This window comes from Natrix helvetica (assembly GCF_964273705.1).
Source record: "Natrix helvetica genome assembly, chromosome: 5".
Taxonomy (NCBI): domain Eukaryota; kingdom Metazoa; phylum Chordata; class Lepidosauria; order Squamata; family Natricidae; genus Natrix; species Natrix helvetica.
Window position 1 is genome coordinate 105,964,045 of NC_138551.1, and position 22,009 is coordinate 105,986,053.

Sequence of the window (22,009 nt, forward strand, 5' to 3'; positions counted from 1 at the left end):
ACGTGACCATGGGGACGCTGCAACGGTCATAAGTGTGAAAAAAATGGTCGTTAAGTCACTTTTTCTGGAAAGGTCACTAAATAAACTGTTGTAAGTCGAGAACTACCTGCAATATCCTGTGGTTTGGGGATATATTTTTTTTTACAAAATTTTGGTGTGGAGCATACAGAAAGGAAGTACAGATCAAGACTAGCAAGGAAGTAATTATTCCTGCCTGAAGGCTATTCCGGTGCCCCCACCCACCCACCCGCTCCTTCTCCCAGTGACCTCAGCAGAGTAGAGCCAATTTAGCAACTCAGCTTCCAGCTTTGCTCATTAATTCTCTCCCTTACACTTTATCTGTTTTGCACAGGCCCTTGTAATCAAATAGAGGCAGTAATTGTATGGATCAGATTACTTGGCTTTTTAAGATTTAAAAAGATGTCATTAAAAAGTCACACTGCGTCTCCTCTGGCACAGAGTATCTTAAGGAACAGATTTGACCTCTGACAGCTTCCAGTGCACATTATCACAAAAATGTCTGTGACACCTGTCGTTCAGTGGAAATCTGATACTTGGGACATATTGAATAGGGAAATAAGAGTTCTAAAGCTAGTTTGGTGTCCTAAGATCAAGCTTGGCATTGTAGGATTGATGGTTGAGAGGTATCTGTTATGTGCTGAATGTATATAGTTGTGTTAACTGTGGTAAAGTGAAACTAACCTTTAGATGGCCCCAACGGTTTTGGAGGGAAATTTAGAACCTTTATATTTGGGCGGGCTTTTTCTAGTTCTATGATTGGTTAAGGCCCTGTGGGCCTAGAGTATAAATCACAGGCATTTGCCCCCAGTTCCTCAGTTCCAATTTTGAGCCAATAAATGCCTTTACAGCTATGCTGGTCTGGTTCTTGCCTACTGAAGCCCACTGCCCAATAGTATTCACATAATGAATACGTTAGCTCTGCAGTAGCTCCGTCAGTGGAGATCAGCTGGGCTGATCCAGGAAAGGGCTGGGATTTAAGGTTCCTGGAAAAGCCACAAAAACCAACAATGCTGGCTTTGCACCAAACCAGACTTTGCTGGTTACATCTACAAGAAAGTGTGAGTGTAAGGAGGACTTCATTCTTCTCTCTCTCTGTGGGAAAGGCTGTGGGTCAGGGAGAAAATATAGCATTTTCCAGGGGTCCTTTAGAGTGAATTGAGGTTTGGATGCACAGAGGTTCTCCCAGAAATCATTCACATAGGATTTCAAATGCCTTTCTGTCCCTGTTAGAGTTGAACTGACTTTTCTTCCAATATGAGGGATGGTGTATAGAAGTGCCCCAGGATGATTCTGTCCTTTTTCTCCATCCATTAGGCTGAATAGTAAACACTGCAGATGTCAGGCTTGGAAGCCATTTTTTACAGTGGGCGTCAAGCCTGCCACATATTCCAGTGTGGGAAGCTGGGAGGGGAGGTTGCATGGAGCATGGGAGCTTTGTAACATTGCAATCCGAGCAGCTTCCTCTGGTCCATCAGGGATTTCCAGGTATCCCACAATCACTCACTGCAGCCGCTTCAGATGATGAACAATCCAGATGCCGAGCCTCTCGACAAAGGCAGGCAGGCTCTTGGCATATATTCTCTGCAAAGAAAGCTGGCTCTCTGCTTCCATGTGGGCCAGTAACAGCTGAAGGACTCTGTCAGAGGCTGTGACACATCGGGGTTTAGGGGACAACTGCTATGGGGCTCTTTCCAAGACTAGCAGCACGTCCAGTATGCACAGCAACACAACCTGCACAAGTTGAACCTCCCTGCTGTAGAGATGGTTAAAGAGAGCATGATACACAACCCGAACTCTGTTAAATTGGCCGAGGACAGCTGCTGGCACATTTTGAATAATATGATGTAGGCACTGTACACCCATAATTTTATTTTCTACTCGGTAGTCATCTGACGGCAGTAGTGAAGGTGGCAGAACTATTTCCAGCTGATCACCAACCCAAAGTCTCTGAATCTCCTGGAGCAGGAAGCAAAACACGTACTTTGTTGCTGGGTTGCATTGCTTTGTAGTCAAAGTAACATTCTTTCTCAGAGTCAAGGTCATCTGTCTCCGCACTTGGAGGGGCATCACTGGGAGGACTCTTCTTTTGGGACAGTGACTGATTGGACCATGTGATGGAGATGCGGGTGCTGGGGCAGGGACTTGAACTTTCAACTGGGTGGGGAAAACCTGGAAGCTTTCAGATTCAGGTTTTCCCAGAGGTGCCAACATGGCTCTCTTAATAAATTGGAACTTTGAGGAATCTCTAGCCTTGGACCCTTACTTTAACTGGGGGTGCTATTTGGAACTCTGACAGTAGCTTCTGGTCCTGTGAGAAAGAGGCTAGACACAGTGATGGTGTGTACCTTTTAGCTGTTTACGAGTTTTGGCCAGGTCATTCATCCATTTCATTACTTCGGGATTTGATATTTTGTCAGCATGGGAAGGCTGCCCAGAAAAGGGAAGAAAAAGGCAACTATCAGAAAGTGGATTGTAATGTTACTCTCATCAACACCAATACTGAAATCCCACCAAGGTACAGTTTGACATCATTTGTCTAGAGCAGTGGTTCTCAACCTTTTCTTCACCCACTTTAAATATCTTTCGTGGCCAGAGATCAAGGCCACGGATCCCCGAGCCGAGGCTTAATTCAAGATTTAAATGTAACATTTCTTAAACCCTTTGTGGACTCCTTGTGATGACATTGAGGTTCCACAGGGGGTCTGCAGACCACAGGTTGAGAACTTCTCTAGCCTAGAAATGCCAGATCAACTTTCCAGGTAACATTGGAGAGTGAGCTAGATCAGATCACAACTGGACTGACCAATGTTCTGAACCTGAGGTCCATCTGGTCATTCTAAGGGTTGAAAAAAGGCTGGATGAAGATTCATTTCTTTGCCATGGGCTAGAGCCATCTGCAAGGCATGTCAAGGAACCCTGGCTTGCTGGTGATGGGATCAAAGAGAAACTTTTGTTCCTCTTTCTTTCTTTATTCCTTCCTTCCTTCCTTCCTTCCTTCCTTCCTTTCCTTTTTTTAAAATAATGTTTTACTTTTTCCTTTCATATACATTATTATAAATACTATTAACATATATCTATTAAGTATTAACATTTATCACAATCTTCTTACGTATATAGAAACTAGAGTTGGGGTCACTTTCTTACCACCCCATATCTCCATCCTTTTTCACAACAACCTTGTTCCCTCCATCTTCTCAACCTCCCTTCTCTGCCCTCTCCTTTCCTCCTCTCCTCCCTCTTTCCTTCTTTCTTTCCCTTTCCCCACTCCTCCTCTCTTCTTCTCCTTCTTACCCTCTCTCCTACTCTTACTTCCCCTCCCTACTTTCCTTTCCTTTCTTTCCTCGCTCACTTGCATTTATTTATTTATCCCATCTATGTAGCTGCCCAACTCACAGCACAGACAGTTCCTATATGAGTCCTTGAATATTACCCTAAAATCATAGAATCCTAGGACGGGAAGGGACTGGAAGGATTGTCCAATCTTTTCTTGAAAACTTCCAAAAAGCTACAGGTAATCCTCAATTTGGATGGGGATCTGGATGGGGAGGAACAGGCTCAAGCTCAATCCCTCCAAGACTGAGTGGCTATGGTTTCCGTCATCCCGATTTGTACATCTTGTTCCATCTTTGACGATAGGGGGAGAAATTTTAGCCCCCTCAGAGAAGGCTCGCAATCTGGGAGTCCTCCTGGATACGCGGCTTAGTTTAGAAGAACACCTGACGGCTGTGACCAGGGGGGCCTTTTAACAGGTTCGCCTGGTACGTCAGTTGCGCCCCTTCCTGGATCGGGATGCTTTGTGCACAGTCACTCATGCCCTCGTCCTTTCTCGCCTGGACTACTGCAACGCTCTCTACATGGGGCTGCCCTTGAAGAGCACCCGGAGGCTTCAGTTGGTCCAGAATGCAGTTGCGCGGGTTGTCATGGGGGTACCTAGGTGCTCCCATGTTACACCCCTTTTAGGTGGCCTGCACTGGTTGACAGTTGTTTTCCAGGTGCAATTCAAGGTACTAATTATGACCTTTAAAGCGCTCCATGGCTTAGGCCCAGGGTACCTGCGAGACCACCTACTGCCACCAGTAGCCTCCCACCGTCCAGTACGATCCCACAGAGTTGGCCTCCTCAGGGTGCCGTCGGCCAGGCAGTGTCGGTTGGTGAACCCCAGGGGGAGAGCCTTCTCTGTGGGAGCGCCTTCCCTCTGGAATGAGCTGCCCCTGGAGCTTCGCATAATCCCTGACCTCCGGTCCTTCCGACACGCCCTAAAAAGTTGGCTTTTCCAGCAAGCCAGCCTGGCCTGTTAATTTTAACTCATTTTTTAAATGTATTGTTATAAATTTGATTTGTTTTTTGGGATATATATTTAATTTCTTTTTAACTTTTGGGATGTGTTTTTTTTAATGTTGTATGCCGCCCTGAGTCCTTTTGGAGAAGGGCGGCATATAAATCCAATAAAAACAACAACAAACAAACAAACAATTTACGACCTGGCATGGTTTTATCTTGTTCACAGCCAGGAGTGAGACCAATCACAATAGCCTTTAGCAGTATCAATGCTAAAGTATTTTTCTTCCTAGTTTAAATATACTACACTAAGCAGAAGTATGAACTGTGTTTTCCCCCTGAGCCCTGTTTAAAAACATTTAGTCTTACTTTACCAGATGGGTCGATACAGCCAGAATGTACTTTCCCCTTTGGTCCTGTGTAATCACTGAAAACTAATTACTGGGGGTTTTGCCCGTCTCCATAGTAAGAAGATAATCTGCTATTTTCTAATTTTGCTGGTAGCTGGTTGTTGCTGAGTGCTTTGTTTGGTGTGGTAAGATATGCAGATAACTCAGGCATTTATGACATCATTACTTCATGAGGTCAGATGCTTAGTATAAGGTTGCTCATAGCCTCTCTCTGAGAGAGCTGACACACAAGCATGAGTCATATCTCCCACAGTAGGTACTCAGATAATCTAAAATTCATTTGCTTTAGCACTTGAGAACATCAAGAATGGCTGAAGCCACCCTACAGTCCCTGGGACCCACCAAGCCCACCTCTTCTCCCACTCGTTGCCTTTAGAAGCAGCCCCTTGGTCCTTCTGATCTCTTGTGAGGGATCTGGCTGCTCCTTTCAGCTTCTTACCCGGTAATTCTTCTCCTCCTCAAACTTCTCTTCATATTTCCTGATTCTCCTCTTCAGGTTTTGCAGGTGTTTTGTGAGTTGTACCATGGTCTGGGGCACTTTGCTGTCCTCACAGCTGCCTCTGGAAGAACTTCTTGGCCTGGGACATTCAAAAATTATGAAAAATTCCCATTTAGAGTACCATTTCTACCAAATAAGGGCCTCCTCCAGCTACCCCGGAGTGCTATGATCTTATGGGGAGGTGGAAAATAAAGAGGGAAGAAGAGACCAAGGAGAATTACAGAGGTGGAAACCTGCCCTGCCCTTGTTTCATGAAGAACTATATAATCTCTGGAAGCCAGTAGGTGATTTTATCACAGGACCAGATAAATACAATCACCCAAGAAAGAATTACTTTGCAGCTAAAGGCATAATGATGGCGGTCAGTTGAGGAATAGCCACCCTGATCACAGATTGGGCAGTTTATGTGAAATGCTCAAAAGCTCCTCCACATCCAAAGGTTCTGGAGTTGTCAAATGTAGGATGATCAGAAGAGAGCTTCCTTTGGGCTGGTGATTCTGCCCGAAAGGCTGGAACACGGATGCCTTGGCTTAAACCAGGCCCTGCTCAAGATCATCTTCTGGAGGGAACAACCTCAGAGAGAATCCTGGAGTTGCAGCCTCCGCAATGTTCTCACAAGACTCACTGAGGGTACTTAAGAGGCCCCAGGATTTTTCTACACAGGCCTTGGCTTTGATTAGCAAGACTGGGGGAGATGCAAGTTCTAAACCTATCATCATATTTTGCACTTTCTTTATGGCGCATCATTGCAGATTCTTGTTTTGTTGTCCTTTTGGCTGCAGTTACTGATTCTGCACATGACTAAAAGTCTCCTCAGTGAAACAGTTTATAAATTCACAAATAAAAGTATAAATATTTGGCATACAGTTGATGATTAATTTTAAATAAACAGTTCTTTTGTAATGTATGATTTCTATCCCCCCAACATCTCACAAATGAAAATAAGAAAACCTTCCCGACACCCTCTTTTTCCATTATTGGAGATGTCCTTGCCTGAAACTTCCAGTTCTCCGTTCTCCTTTTTCACCCTGTGCTGAGTTGCCCTCCAGGGATTTAAAATTGGAGGCACAATGGTAACTCGCCTTATAAGGTTACAGTAAGGCGGACTGTCCCTAAATCAACCACACTGAAGGAATGTTTACAGTGGAACAGCTTATTAGTTTTACTATTATTAAAAACCTGGAGGCCATTTGCTCTCTTGAATAAACAAATTCATAACTTGTTGACTGTTAGCTGATTAAAGTTGTTGAAGCTACCAAATAAGGGCGCAAGCAGTCACTTTGGGGCAGCAGAATCCCTCCTGCAAAACTCAGAGTAGCTCGAATGATGCATCTCATCAAGCTTTGTAGCTGTGGGAGAAGAGGCTGCGGCCCTTCATCAATGTCAATGTCCCAGGAAAAAGGGAGCTTCTCTTTTGCCCCAAAGTAGTGCTTCCAGAAGAAGACAGTTTTGTCCTGAAAGGAAAACTAGGGGGTCTGCGCTAGGAAAATGAAAAAGGTTGGTGCAGCTTACATCATGAAGAGCTGAGCACTTGGTGGAGAAGGAGCCGATTCGGGATCTAAGTTAAACCTCTGGCTTTGGCTGAAAATGGAGCAGCGAGGAGACAATAGAGGATAATCTCCATCTGTGATGTGATGCAGCAGCCTGCAAATCCCGAAAGCATCCTGGTCTTCAGGTCCATTTTCGGCCTCCATCTCACCATCTTGGTACCCCTGAGCAAGCTCTGGAAGGTCAAAGATCGAGCAAATTCAATATCAGCCCTTATTAAAACAGAACTCAAGTGCCACACCAAGGAGGAAACACTTCCACAACAGACTAGAATAAAAATCACACACACACAGACACACAAGATTATGTCAGCTAAGGAGAGTAATTGATACTAGTGACAAATTACAATTGACACAACTCTCGGAATCAACTTGCAGATTTCAACGCATCTTAGCTGATTCACTTCTTGCTGCCAAATACGTTGCCAGGCTAAATGCGGGAAGAAGGTTTTGCCATGTTCTAGTTTTCACCAATGGAAGGTACCATCTGGGATGAAAAGCAATAAATAATAACAATGTTTTTTTTTCTATTTACACTATTATCCAAAGCAGCAGCAGATGGTATTTACTGACTTTACATATTTTTAGGCTTAATTGTTCTCTCCTTTCTACTAATTTGTGTTGCATACAAAGATACCCAATAGCCATTGTTATTAATGTCCTCTTATTTGAATTTCCTTTTCTCTTTCTTTTCTTTTTCTTTCTTTTCCTTTCCCTCCTTCCTTTTCCATTTTTATTACTATTGCATCTTGTATTGTTTACACACACACACACACACACACACACACACACATAGAGGAATTCTGTGGAAGGTTGGAAAGACAGACCCATTTCTTCTGATCCAATTGAAATATCAAATACCTAACTATGAATTATAAGAAAAGTGAAGCCTGTAACCATTTAACCAAAATGTATAAATCATGCAGAACAAATTGTTTGTGATATCAAATTTGTGCACCAAAATGATTTATTGAACCAAATAGTTAATATTTATGAAAGAAGTAGCACTATTAATAAGTCTGATTAAAGAGACTGAAATACTTAACATTCTGGCAAGAGTAATAATGCATCTGACTTTGCTTTCATTCGCATGATTTCTGAATCAACAGCTTTTATGATCATGGATCAATCAACTCTGCACCATTCACATATAAGGTCAGTTTAAATTAATATGTGTCAAGTTACTTTCTTTTACATAAATATTTTCCAGTACTTAAATGCCAGGGAAAAACATCCCGCTAGCAAATGGCAAGCCTTAAGACTTCTGCCCAGACTTTTGTGAATGCTCTTTTAAAGATATGAAGAATTGAGTGATGGGTCTTTGGTACAGAAGCATGGACTCTGCTGGCACTCAATTCTTGCCATAATTTAATTAAGCATTGAAAGAGAACTTTGCAAGAGATACACTGAAAATCAGCCTGGAAGTGATAATACGTTTACAAAAAACTGTGATGTCTCCGTAAGGTTGACTCAGCCTTTCATCCTTCCGAGGTGCATAAAATGAGGACCCAGATTGTTGGAGGCAATATGCTGACTCTGTAAACCGCTTAGAGAGGGCTGTAAAAGCACTATGATATGGTATATAAGTCTATGTAAGTGCTATTGCCCTTCCTTCCTTCCTTCCTTCCTTCCTTCCTTCCTTCCTTCCTTCCTTCCTTCCTTCCTTCCTTCCTTCCTTCCTTCCTTCCTTCCCTGGTGTACAGTGGTTAGAATCTGCCAACTGCCAGCAGTTCGATCCTGCCTGGCTCAAGGTTGACTCAGCGTTCCATCCTTCTGAGGTGCGTAAAATGAGGAGACAGATTGTTGGGGGCAAGAGGCTGACTCTGTAAACCGCTTAGAGAGGGCTGTAAAAGCACTGTGAAGTGGTATATAAGTTTAAGTGCTATTGTTATTGTTAAAGGCCCAAATGGAAACCTTACGGCTACATGTGAAGTTCTCCCTTGCCACCGATGCCCTCAGCATTGCCAACTTGGCTCTTTAGTAGGAAAGGTAAAAGAAAGGTCTTCAGAATCACCTAGACAGGGACGCCCACCCATTCAGTGGGAATTGGGATGTTTTTCCAGGCCCCTCTTTTTCATTAAAGCACTGCGTCCCCAAATCCAGTGTCCAGCTGACCTTTTGGCTTTTCATTGTTGTTACTATTATTACTTTATCTGGCCTCCAAACTGAGCTATGAAAACTTTCTGCACTCCCCAGTTTTTGTGAAAAGCGGGGCATGCACAGAGAGGCCTGCAAAGTGCTCCTGGGAGCTGAGGGGGCAAAAATGAGCAAACAATGGCCCATTTTTCATTCGTTTTTGCCTTCTCCAGCCCCCAGGAGCACTTTGCAACCTACCCAAGCCCTCTGCTTTTTTGTGAAAAACGGGATGTGGGTTGGCAGAGTTTCAGGAAATACAGCCCAAAATGCTGTATTCAGTGTATAAGACGCACCCAGATTTTTGCCTTCTTTTTTTGGTGAAAAAGGTGCTTCTTATACTCCACAAAATATGGTAAAATAAATTATTTTTTGTTAGGATGGAACTGAGCCAATGTGTACTTTTTTCTAAAGCCACCAGTATTTATTTGACCCAAATTAAACTTAGTTACTATTTTCCCCTTATTATGCCCTAAACTAGGAGTATTGAACTCAATTTCAATGGACCCACTCCAGTGCTCCAGGGGGGGCGTCCGAGGCTAGTCTTGAGATTCCACGCTGGGAGGAGTTTGACCCTGTTGTCACCGAAGATTTGGACAGGTTGCGCGGGCGACTGCGAGCCACCACATGTTTATTGGACCCGTGCCCCTCCTGGTTGGTACTGGCTTCCTGGGAGGGTTCACGAGGCTGGCTACTGGGACTGGTGAACGCTTCGTTGGGTGAGGGCCTTTTACCAACCGCCTTGAAAGAGGCGGTGGTGAGACCCCTGCTCAAGAAGCCTTCTCTGGACCCAATGGAGCTAGCAAATTATCGTCCTGTCTCCAACCTTCCTTTTTTAGCGAAGATTGTTGAGAGTGTGGTGGCTCAGCAGTTCCCGCGTCACCTGGAGGAAGATGATTATCTAGACCCGCGCCAGTCCGGCTTCCGACCCGGTCACAGCACGGAGACGGCCTTGGTCGCGTTGGTGGATGATCTCTGGAGGGCAAAGGATGGGGGTTGTTCCTCCATCCTTGTCCTATTAGACCTCTCGGCGGCTTTCGATACCATCGACCATGGTATCCTATTGCGCCGTCTGGAGGAGTTGGGGATCGGGGGCACCGTATTGCGGTGGTTCCGCTCCTACCTCTCTGGCCGGACACAATGTGTGTTGGCAGGGGAGCAGAGGTCGACCCCTAGGCCCCTCACTTGTGGGGTCCCACAGGGGTCGATCCTCTCGCCTCTCCTGTTCAACACATATATGAAACCGCTGGGCGAGATCATCCGTGGTTTTGGGGTGAGATATCATCTGTATGCTGATGACACTCAGCTGTATATTTCCACCCCAAACCACCCCAACGAGGCTGTTGAAGTGATGTCCCGTTGTCTGGAAGCTGTGCGGGTCTGGATGGGTGACAACAGGCTCAAGCTCAACCCCTCCAAGACAGAGTGGCTGTGGCTTCCGGCACCCCGGTACAACCAGCACATTCCATCGCTGGCCATCGGGGATGAACAATTAGCCCCGGTGGAACGGGCACGCAATTTGGGCGTCCTCCTTGATGCCCGGCTGGCTATGGAAGATCATGTGACAGCCGTGGCGAGGGGGACGTTCCACCAGGTTCGCCTGGTGCACCAATTGCGACCCCTTTTGGACCGGGAGGCCCTGCACACAGTCACTCACGCGCTGGTGACGTCTCGCCTGGACTACTGTAATGCTCTCTACATGGGGCTCCCCTTGAGGTGCACCCGGAGACTGCAATTGGTCCAGAATGCAGCCGCGCGGGTAATTATGGGGAGATCGAGGTTCTCCCATATAACACTGCTCCTGCGCGAGCTGCACTGGCTTCCTGTGGCCTACCGGGTGTGCTTCAAGGTGTTAGTTACCATCTTCAAAGCGCTCCATGGCATAGGGCCTAGTTACCTGCGGGATCGTGTCCTGCCCCATACATCCCTGCGACCCATTCGCTCACACAGAGAGGGTCTCCTCCGGGTGCCATCCTCTAGAGATTGTCAGAGGGCGGTACCCAGGAGTAGGTCCTTCTCTGTGGCGGGCCCTACCCTTTGGAACGACCTCCCCCCAGATATTAGAACAACAACCGATCTCCGCTCCTTCCGCAGTAAACTGAAGACCTACCTGTTTCAGCTAGCCGGCCTGGCATAATTCGACAACTTTTCCACCCCTAGGTCATTTTTAATTGTCAATTTTAGTTTTTAAACTATTAATGTTATTGGGGTTTTAACCTTTTTCAGTATTGTAATTATTTATTTATTTTTTACCTCCTCTGTATGACACTGTGCTGACTGTTGCTTGTGTACGTCGCCCCGAGTCCCTGTGGGGAGAGGGGGCGACTAATAAGTTTATAAAAAAAAATTTCATTGAGGGCCACATCAGGGTTGTGTTTGACCTCTGGTGGCCAGGGTGGGCATGGCCAGCTTGGCATCATTCGTGTCAGGGGGACCTGTGGTGGCCTGAGTGCTCTGTCAGTGAAAACGGGCTCCTGAGCTCCATTTTCAGCTGCGACGGGGTTCTGCAACTTCTGCTAGCAAAAACAGAGCTTGGCTTGTCCTTCCAAGCTCCATTTTTGCTGACAGAGGCACCGCACGCCAATCCTTTGCTGTTTCCAGGGTGGCCCCACAGGCCAGATCTAAACACCTTGTGGGCCGGATCCGTTTGACACCCCTGCCCTAAACTGGGATAGATCTTATGTTCTCAAATAATGCCTGAGCTCAGTCTCTTTTGGCAGATTCACCAATATGCTGCATCACATTCAAAGGCTTTCAGGGACCTTTAATGATGACAACCTGAGGGCATACATTAAGTGAACATTTTCTTACCACCGTCACAAGCTCTGTCAACGTGCATGCTGGTTGAGGCAGATGAAGAGGCTGGTTCCTCTGAAGCCACCAGCTGAGGACTGTCTTCCTAGTTTAACAAAATGCAGAAGATAGGTCAGTTGCAGAAGTGCAGGACAGGTTCCATTTCTTTTTGCCCTGGTGGAGATATTCCATTTTTGGAAGGGCTAAGACATAGTTTTAATTTCCAGAACAAAACAAGCAGTTTGTCATCCCTTTCTACAGGCAAGTCCAAGAAAGCAAGGTTAGTTATCTGCTTGGGTTCTCTCTGACTCATATCCCAGGTTTCACACAGAACGTATTATTCCATCAATATACTTTCGCACAAAAATCTTGCCTTCTTCATCTATCAAGTGTGGAGACTCATGGAGGTGACCTTGAGGAAGCCATCCAGAAGCCATTAGGACTACATCATAGTGCTTACCACAGGTTCTTAGGAGGCCCTGAATTAGGGATCTGCCTGTTTATCATCCCTTCAAAAGAAATCCAGATATTAAGGAATTCGACATAGACTGAGTGAATAGTGTTTTTCACAAAAGTGTAATCTCGTGGATTGGTCATTCCATAAAGAAAGGGTTAAGATAAAGGTAAAGGTAGAGGTTCCCCTCGCAGATATGTGCTAGTCATTCCTGACTCTAGGGAGTGGTGCTCATCTCAAAGCCGAAGAGCCAGCGCTTTCCAAAGACGTCTCCGTGGCCACGTGGCTGGCATGACCCAATGCCAAAGGTGCATGGAACGCTGTTACCTTCCTACCAAAGTGGTCCCTATTTTTCTACTTGCATTTTTATATGCTTTCGAACTGCTAGGTTGGCAGAAGCTGGGACAAGTAACAGGAGCTCACTCCATTATGCAGTGCTAGGGATTTGAACTGCTGAACTGCCCACCTTTCTGATAGACAAGCTCAGTGTCTTAGCCACTGAGCCACCACAACCCTATAAAGAAAGGGTTAGCTCCCATCAATCCCATGGAAATAAGGAGAAGCAAATTCAGAAACTAACAGTAAAAGAATGGAAATAGGTGCTGTGCATAAGTTCTCCATTCAGAGAAAATACATTCCTTCTTTAAATTCACTTCCTGCATCTGTCTGATCCATAATTCACCTCTGATTATAACTATGGATTATGGTAAAAAAGTAGCCAGGAGAATATGTGATTAGAAACAAGGGTGGCTTTAGCAATACTAATACAGTGAAGTTCCAGTTTTTGAAAATTTAACAGCTTTGAGTATTTTTTACCACCTGGTAAAAAAAATGAGAACATTGAAATAATAATAACAACAACAACAACAATACCCTGGAGTTAACAGTTGTCAATTAGAAAGACAAAAGAAGTCTGGATAGTGGATGTGGCAGTGCCTGGAGACAGCAGAAAAGAAGAGAAAGAACCCGAGAAGATAATAAAATGCAAAGACCTACAAATAGAAATAGAACGACTATGGCAAGGGCAAGCAAGGGTAGTACCAATAGTAATAGGCACCTTGAGTGGACTCCCAAAACAATTGGAGCACCACTTGACTGCCATGGGCATTCACGAATTTGCCATCAGTCAATTGCAGAAGGCGGCTTGGAATTTACTTGGAATTGCTTCCCATCTGCAACAATATCTGTAACACCATCAAACATCCACATCTGCCTATCCCAGGTCCTTGATAGGTAAAGGACTCAATAGGTAGACAAAAATGGCAAACCCCAACCTGGCTGACTGTGTGATGATTAACAACAACAACAACAACAATAACTTTGACTCTATTTTAATATTAATTTGGCTGTTACCTAGTCAACCACTTAGAATTAGTTAGACCAGTCAAACAAGAATTCTGCCAGGTTTTAATCTGTTTCATGACTCTCATACATATGACAAATGATGAAGCTCTTTCAAAAGGAAAGGGGAAGAAAATTTATTGAACAAAAGCTTTGGAGACTTGATGATTCCCCCAATGTTCACAGATATTTGATGTCTGAAGTTCTCTAACAATATTAAGAAGAGCCGCATTAAATGATATCACTATATAATTTATCTTTGAAATAAATGAATAGTGATCAACAAAGCATCAAAATGAAACCACCATCATAAGTAATCACTTACAAAAAAACCTCTCAAAATACAACACAAGGACGGCAGGCAGGAAGAGAAAAAGAAATTATAATTTCTGGTTATATTAAACTCATGTTTCAAAGGCTGAACTCCCTCATTCTACTTTTCAAAATAACAAGCGTAACAGGATTGGAAGGACTTGGAGATCTTCTAGTCAGGGGTTGCCACAAAGAAGAGGGAGTCAAAAATTCTCCAAAGCACCTGAAGGGAGAACAAGAAGCAATGGGTGGAAGCTAATCAAGGAGAGAAGCAACTTAGAACAAAGGAGAAATTTCCTGACAGTTAGAACAATTAATCAGTGGAACAGCTTGCCTCCAGAAGTTGTGGATACTCCAACACTGGAAGTTTTTAAGAAGAGATTGGACAGCCATTTGTCTGAAGTGGTATAGGGTTTCCTGCCTGAGCAGGGGGTTGGACTAGAAGACCTCCAAGGTCCTTTCTATTCTATGCCATGCCATGCCATGCCATGCCATCCTACCCTATTCTATTCCATATTTCTATTCTATTCTATTCATATGATATGCTATGCTATGCTATGCTTTGCTATCCTATCCTATCCTATCCTATCCTATCCTATCCTGTCCTACCCCATATTTGTATTCTATTCTATGCTGTGCTGTGCTGTGTTATGCTATGCTACGCTACACTTCCCAACCCTACCCTACCCTACCTTATCCTATCCTGTCCTATCCTATTTCATATTTCTATTCTATTCCATTCTATTCCATTCCAAACCTCCTGCTTCAGCAAGAGACCCTACACCATTTCAACAAATGGTTGTCCAATCTCTTCTTTAAAACTTCCAGTGTTGGCGCACCCACAACTTCTAAAGGCAAGCCATTCTACCAATTAATTGTTCTAACTGTCAAGAAATTTCTCCTTATTTCTAGATTGGTGCTCTCCATTGCTTCTTGTTCTGCCTTCTGGTGCTTTGGAGAATATCTTCTTCGTGGCAGCCTCTCAGATATTGGAAGACCTCTGTCATGTCATCCTTATTATTCCTTCTTTTCATTAAACTAGACATAACCAATTCCTGCAACTGTTTTTTATGTTTTAGCTTCCAGTCCCCCAATCACTGAACTAAAGTAGGCATTCTAAAATACAATTGTAAAACACAAGCGCTTACCAAGGATTAATTTCTGCTGTTTTCAAACTGATGTTTAAGACTACACATTTGCTTAGATCCACACTTCTGAGGCCCTCACACAGAGTCAGTACAAATAGATATTCTTTTGTTGCCTTCCTGTTTAACACCTTTAGTTGTATGATTCAGATGCCATTAGCCACTCAGGTCCCTAACTCGATCCATTGGAACAATGTCCCAATTCTCTTCAACTTGTGTTGAGCCACTCCTCCCACCAGTCTCTGGAACTATGCAAACGCAATGCAAAAGCAACCAGTGACTCGGTTGGCTTGATCCACTGGAGGAAGTTCCAGTTCTCTTCAACTTGTGTTGAGCCACTCCTCCCACCAGTCTCTGGGGCTATGCAAATACAATGTAAATGCAACCAGTCATTTCTAGTGTTGGATTCATGTCTAATGCTGCATCACTTTATCTATGATGGAAATGGAGGAAGAGCTTCCCTAAAACGAATCACTAAAACGACTGTTGCCCAACTTTTCCAATTTCCTCAAAAGTATTTCTACTTTCCTCAACCGAAACAAAGAACTAATTGGGTGTGGCCACCAGAGGTGGCAATAGGTTTTATATAATGTGATTATATCTCCCAACCCAATGTTTACATAACTTCAATTAGTGTGATGAACTTTTAAGGGGGTGTAGCATCAGTGGGGGGTTCCAACAGGTTCGGACTGGTTTGGCCGAACCGGTAGTAGCTTGGTGGCTTGTGTCGCTGCAACCGGCAGGGACCCAGGCCTGCGCTGTCCCCAAACCGGTTCTCCCAGTTGTTTTTTGCTTCTGTGCATGCACAGAGCAATTTCAGTTGTACTGTGCATGCGCGCACAGTGTGTATCAAGCGTGCGTGCATGCATGGCACACCGCTGAGCAAACTGGCAGTAGTCTCTGCCAGAACCCAGCCCTGTGTAGCTTGTGCTACTTTTAGAGTCAATTCTGAATTATTTGTTAGATTTAAAAGGATGTTGTATCACGAGGAGTCCCATCCTGGCTCAAACACCCTCCCTCTTCAATAGGGAGATAATGAGTATGACATGTGGATATCATAAATCTGAAGAAACGGATTTTTAACTGCAGAATATTCTGGAGCTCTCAAAGGAAATCATCAGAATCTTATTCACAGGCCAAATGGCCTTTATGTGTCTTTATTTCATAGTTCTACCTAGCCAAGCATAGAAAGTCCTCAGAGTTAGATGCAATCAGTCTAAGATTCTCAGAGCTTGTTTCAAGAAAAATATCAAAAACTTCTGTAGGAGAGACCAGGCTGAGCCTGAAGGGGGGTCAAACGCATCTTTAGTCTTGAGTTCTTTTGCACCTTCAAGAGTCCAGCACATTTAATTCCAGGGGTGGGATTCAGCAGGCTTGGACTGGTTCAGGTTTACCGGATGCTAATTTTACATCTAGTTCATTGAACTGGTAGTTGCAAGGACTGGCTAGCCCTGCCCACCCTGCCCTGCCAGTCCCAGGAGTCTTCACGCGGTCCATTTTGGATGCCAGGTAAGTGCATGCCTCGCTGCACAGAGGCTCTGGGAGGGCAAAAGATGGCCCTCCCGGAAGTTCCAAAAGTCTGGAAATGGGCTCGTTTCCGGCATCCGGAGCCCGGGGACGTCGTTTTCACCCTTCCCGAGGCTCAAGAAAAGCCTCCAAAGCATGGGGAGGGTGAAAATGCCCTTCCCTCCACCCGCTGTGGTGCAGGAGGCCAAGTAGGCCATGCCCACCATCGCCACGCCCACCCAGCAACCAGGCAGAGAACTAATTGCTAAAATGTTTGAATCCTACCGCTGGTTAATTCCATTAACTCCTATCTACCGCTAATTAGCCTTGACCATGAATAGTTCAGATTCTGGTAGAAAACTAACATAAAATAAACTTGTACTCTTGACTCCCAATTTCTCGCACTGCTTCCACTTTTAAAGTCAAGAGACATGGGTTTGATTGTTGATGCCCCCTTCAAAATTTCAATGACTTAAGAACCATTTCCCTTTCAGCAGTTATAAACCTACTTGGGTGTTTTCACATGATTGTCCACCATTTGAACGAAGTCTACAAAACAAGCACATGCAAATAACCTCACAGTTCATGCAAAATGCATAACGGTTTTGCTTTCCTTGGCACAGTCCTAAGGTTACCATGGGGCATACAGTGGATTTTCTTCTCAAGCCCTAAGTTCAAGAAGAATATTTGCAGCATCATGGGGCAGACTTTGGAAAGGAGCAAAGGAGGGTTTGTCCAAAGGGAACATTCAATCTGCAGCCCTCGTGATCTAAACTCATTCATCTTTGCTGTCCTGAAACAGCAAATTTTATCACAATAGAATTTTCATTATACACTGCATGTTTCCCACAAAACCATGCAGATATGTTTTCATAAGCTTAGTGAGCCAATACAGAGTCATTTATTGTCTCCACTGAGATGTTTCCTCAATGATCTTCAGATGGTTCTTCCCTATTCAATTAAGCCAGGAAAAAAAATCTTTCTTGGAAAACAATTTTTCATATTTATCTTGCTGTTCTGTCAGCCAGAAAGGCTGATAATCATCTCTTCCAGTTTTGCACATCCTTTCGCCCTTCTCTAAAATTCACAAAACACTCCTTAGGCATCCCATAATATCTTAAGAGGCTGAAAATATTTCAGAGTCTTCAAAAGCATTTCCATATTCAGTATTCAATATTCAATATTCAGAACAGAATGAAAACCCATCTATGGTCAAGCTAGAAACTCATGAATTAGACAGCTTAGTCAAGTACATGATTTATACAACACACAAATACACACCCCAAAAAGGGGACCAACAATTTGGCATCCAGAGATAGTCAAACCATGATACAACCATGCCCAATTGCACAAAAGTCAACCCATCTACCTTTTCCAGACTTTTAGGACAGCATTTGCATTCATCATGTCATATATTTATCTAAAACTATATTTCTGATATTTTTGACTCAGTACAATCTGAAAAAAAGCTTTTGCATATTTGTCTATTAGTTTTGCAGATTCCTCTATTATTCAGCATGAGACATGTGTAACAAAACAGCATTTTGGCTTACGGATCTTTGATTTGCCCAATTTTAGCTTTTTTAACTAGAAGAAACTTAACTAAAGGTTTAAGAACTCTGTGTGCTTCCTACTGGTATTTACTTACTTTCTTCTACAAGTGCTTTTATGTCACTTTAGAGAAAAAAAAGAGCAGCTTAGAAAAGTGATCTATGAGAGGAGAGAATGAAAGGAAGATGGGGAAAATAAGAAAGAGGTGAGGAGAGGAGGATGGAAGGGAGAGGAAGAGAAGGAGAGAGGGTAGGAAGGGGAAGAGGAAGAGTAGGAGAAAGGTAAGGGAAGAAGGAAGGGAGAAGGGAGGGAGGAGAAAAGAAAGGGAAAACAAGGTGGTGTTAAAACAGGCAGAAGGGATGATAAATAAAGCAACCCAAACTGTATATTATAACCTATTGAATGAAATAATAAATGTATAAGAATGATAAATGTAAAGAAGAATAACAATTATGTGAATGTATACTTAAAATGATATGTAAGAGAACAAAAAATAAAATAAAATTCTGCAGAAAAAAGAAAAGTGATCTATAATACATTACACAGTACATACAATATGACATTAGCAAATAATATCATAAAATCATAAAACCCCAATAACTATAGTAACATGATTGTGCCACATACATGAGTGGTATGCACAGCTGGCTGGGGAATTCTGGGAGTTGAAGTCCACACATCAGAAAGACTAACAAACATCATCGTCATCTGTGTCCCACTGTCTTGGACAGAATCCCAGCCCAGCAAGATCATTACCTCTTTCATTCCTCTTATTAGCTGAAAGAAGATGCTGATACCATCTTAGGCCAAGCATCTTTGGGCTTGTGATGGACTTACCTCAGTGAGCCTTTGAAGGTGTTCAGCGGCATCGTTTGATGAAATGAATGCACTTTGATCTGTCCTGCAAAATGGGAAGTGGAGAAACAGAATCACAGACCCTTCAGCTTGCCAGCATAACTGGAGTGAAACGCCCTCAAATGAATCTATTTCTGGATTTTTGCATTAGCTCATTAAAAGCAGAAGTAGGAGACAGAGGGATCCACTCAAAACAATCTCGGAGTGGAATGTTGGGTGGTAGAAATGAAAGATTTTCTAAACCTCTTTAATGCATCTGCAGTCTTTTAAATTTTATATATATTTGTTTTCGTAGATTTTCACGGGTGTAGGTATGCTGGTTTTGTTGTATTCGTGTCTTCTCCCGTGTAGGATTGAGATTGTCTTTGCAATGTTTCAGCGAGATCGCACTCGCCATCTTCAGGCTGTGGTCTTAAAGTGTGACCGGAGCTGCTGTCTTTCTGTATATCTGATATACATTTTAAGCCCACAGCTTGAAGATGGCAGGTGAGATCCTGCCGAAACGTTGCAAAGACAATCTCAACCTTACACGGGAAAAGACCCGAATACATTATATATATATATATATATATATATATATATATATATATATATATATATATATATATATATATATATATATATATATATATATATATATATATATATATATATATATATATATATATATATATATATATATATATATATATATATATATATATATATATATATATATATATATATATATATATATATATATATATATATATATATATATATATATATATATATATATATATAATTTCATATTTTTGTGTGGAAACCTACCAAGAACTTAATACATCACCTCATCTGATCTCTATCTCTATCTATCTATCTATCTATCTATCTATCTATCTATCTATCTATCTATCTATCTAATCTATCTATCATCTAGCTATCGTCTATCATCTAGCTATCATTATCTGCCTACCTACCTATATATCTGATCTATCTATCTATCCATCCATCTATCTATCTATCTATCTATCTATCTATCTATCTCTAATCTATCATTCATCTATTTATCTATCTATCATCTATCTATCTATCTATCTATCTATCTATCATCTATCTATCAACTATCATCTATCATTATCCAGCTATCATCTATCATTATCTAGCTATTATCTAGCTATCATCGATCATCTATCTATCTATCATCTATCATCTATCATCTATCCTATCATCTATCTATCTATCATCTATCATTATCTATCTATCATCTATCATTATCTATCTATTATCTATCTATCATCTATCATTATCTAGCTATCATCTATCATTATCTAGCTGTCATCTATCATTATCTAGCTATCATCTATCATTATCTAGCTATTATCTAACATCTATCTATTGATCTTCTATCTATCATCTATCATCTATCATCTATCATCTATCATCTATCATCTATCATCTATCTATCAACTATCATCTATCATCTATCTATCATCTATCATTATCTGTTGTGGCCCAGCAGGAGCCGTTGGAGCTGCCACCAGACTCCGACAGTGAGGGTCCCTATGAGTCGGCTCTGGAGGATGTGGAGGACCCTGGACAGGGTTCCGACTCCAAGCAGGGATCAGAGAGGCTGGTTGGCCACCAGGAGGCATAGAGGAGTGGTGAAAGCCAAAGGGAGTGTGCTCCTGATGTCATGCCTTGGAGCAGTGGGGAGGAGACAAGGGACACTGAGTCAGACGTCAGCAGTGAGTTGTTGTTGGATGCTCGTCACCGAAGAGCTAATAGGCGTTAGGAACAGTTGTGCAGTTACAGGAGGTAATTGCACTCAGCTGATGGTAATTAGACTCCTCTCCAGACTATAAAAGGACTGCTTGTGCACATGCCCTTTTGCAGAAGTCAATGCATGAACTAATGTGGGAGTACAGTCTTGTGAGCGTGGCAGGCTGGATTGCTGGCTTGTTATTAAGGCTTATCTGTGTTGGTTTACTGCCAAGGACCTGTCTGTCTGTCAATAAATCTTGTAAAGTATCTTTGGCTCGGAGTGTTTTGGTGTGGACAAAGGGGAAGGGGATCAGAACAATTATCTATCTATCATCTATCATTATCTATCTATTATCTAGCTATCATCTAGCTAGCTAGCTATCATATAGCTATCATCTATCTAGCAATCATCTATCTATCTTCTATCGTCTATCGTCTATCATCTATCATTATCTATCATCTATCTATCATCTATCATTATCTATTATCTAGCTATCATCATGATATCCCACGTGATGAAACTCTTCCAAGAGGTTTGGGAGAAACATCGTTTTCATGAGAGCCGGGCTGAAAGAGAGGTTGATTTCCCTGATCTAGAAGAGAGACGTGCAGAGGATCTCTCTCACCCGGGGGGGGGGGGGCTGGGGGCAGACAGCAGAGCTGATCAGGATTGGAGAGCCCCAGAAGCAGCCGCACAAGCCCAACCAAGGGGGGGAGGGGGGCCCTGCAGATGCCGAATGGGAAAAGTTCCTCCTCTTGGCTGAAATTTGGAGGTGACCCCAAGGAGCTAGGATTTTTCCTGGTCCAGGTCTGGAATTTCATGCAACAGTTTGGAGAGGATCTCCACAATGAGGAAGCCAAGGTAAGAGTTGTTACCATGGCATGGGGGAACAAGGCGGCAGCCTGGATGGTTGCTCTGCATAATGATGACTCCCCCCTGCTGAGGAATTATAATGTGTTTATGGCCACCCTGAGAAAATACTTTGATGACCCGCTGACTGAGCATAAGGCAAGAACCAAGATGAAAACTCTTACTCAGGGCAGAAGCCCAGTAGCTGAATACATCCAAGAGTTTCGTAAACTGTTAGTGTATATGTGGGGTGGTCTGAAGAGGCTTTGATGGCAGTTTTATGGATGGCCTAAACCAAGATATTTACCAGAACTGTGTTAACAGCCTCCCCCCCACACAACCTACAACGGTGGTACGAATTGGCAGCAGATGTGGAGATTGACCTAGCCAGATATAAATACTGGGAAGACAGTGGTAAAGGTAAAAATCCCCCTCCCACCCACCCCCAGAGGAGCCCCAAAGGGAGGAAAAAGTTGGTCTGCAAGAAAGCCCCGGTCTACTGCTTGTTTCTGATTACTTCCATTTGGCAAGTCTGACTCCGATGACGACCATTTGGTAAGTCCCCAATCGG

The 22,009-nt window shown here is 43.2% G+C and overlaps 1 protein-coding gene across 1 annotated transcript in view; it reads right to left on the reverse strand.

Annotated features, from left to right (window-relative positions):
- The window catches only part of FAM13C (family with sequence similarity 13 member C), a 55,472-nt gene that overhangs the window by 14,682 nt on the left and 18,781 nt on the right, over nucleotides 1-22,009 (reverse strand). The window contains exons 4-8 of the mRNA XM_081954543.1: nucleotides 18,828-18,891; nucleotides 11,700-11,787; nucleotides 6,721-6,931; nucleotides 5,149-5,287; nucleotides 2,367-2,448 (exon numbers count right to left, since the gene is read on the reverse strand). Of these exons, the coding sequence (XP_081810669.1) occupies nucleotides 2,367-2,448; nucleotides 5,149-5,287; nucleotides 6,721-6,931; nucleotides 11,700-11,787; nucleotides 18,828-18,891 (584 nt within the window). The remainder of the gene's footprint in view (nucleotides 1-2,366; nucleotides 2,449-5,148; nucleotides 5,288-6,720; nucleotides 6,932-11,699; nucleotides 11,788-18,827; nucleotides 18,892-22,009) is intronic.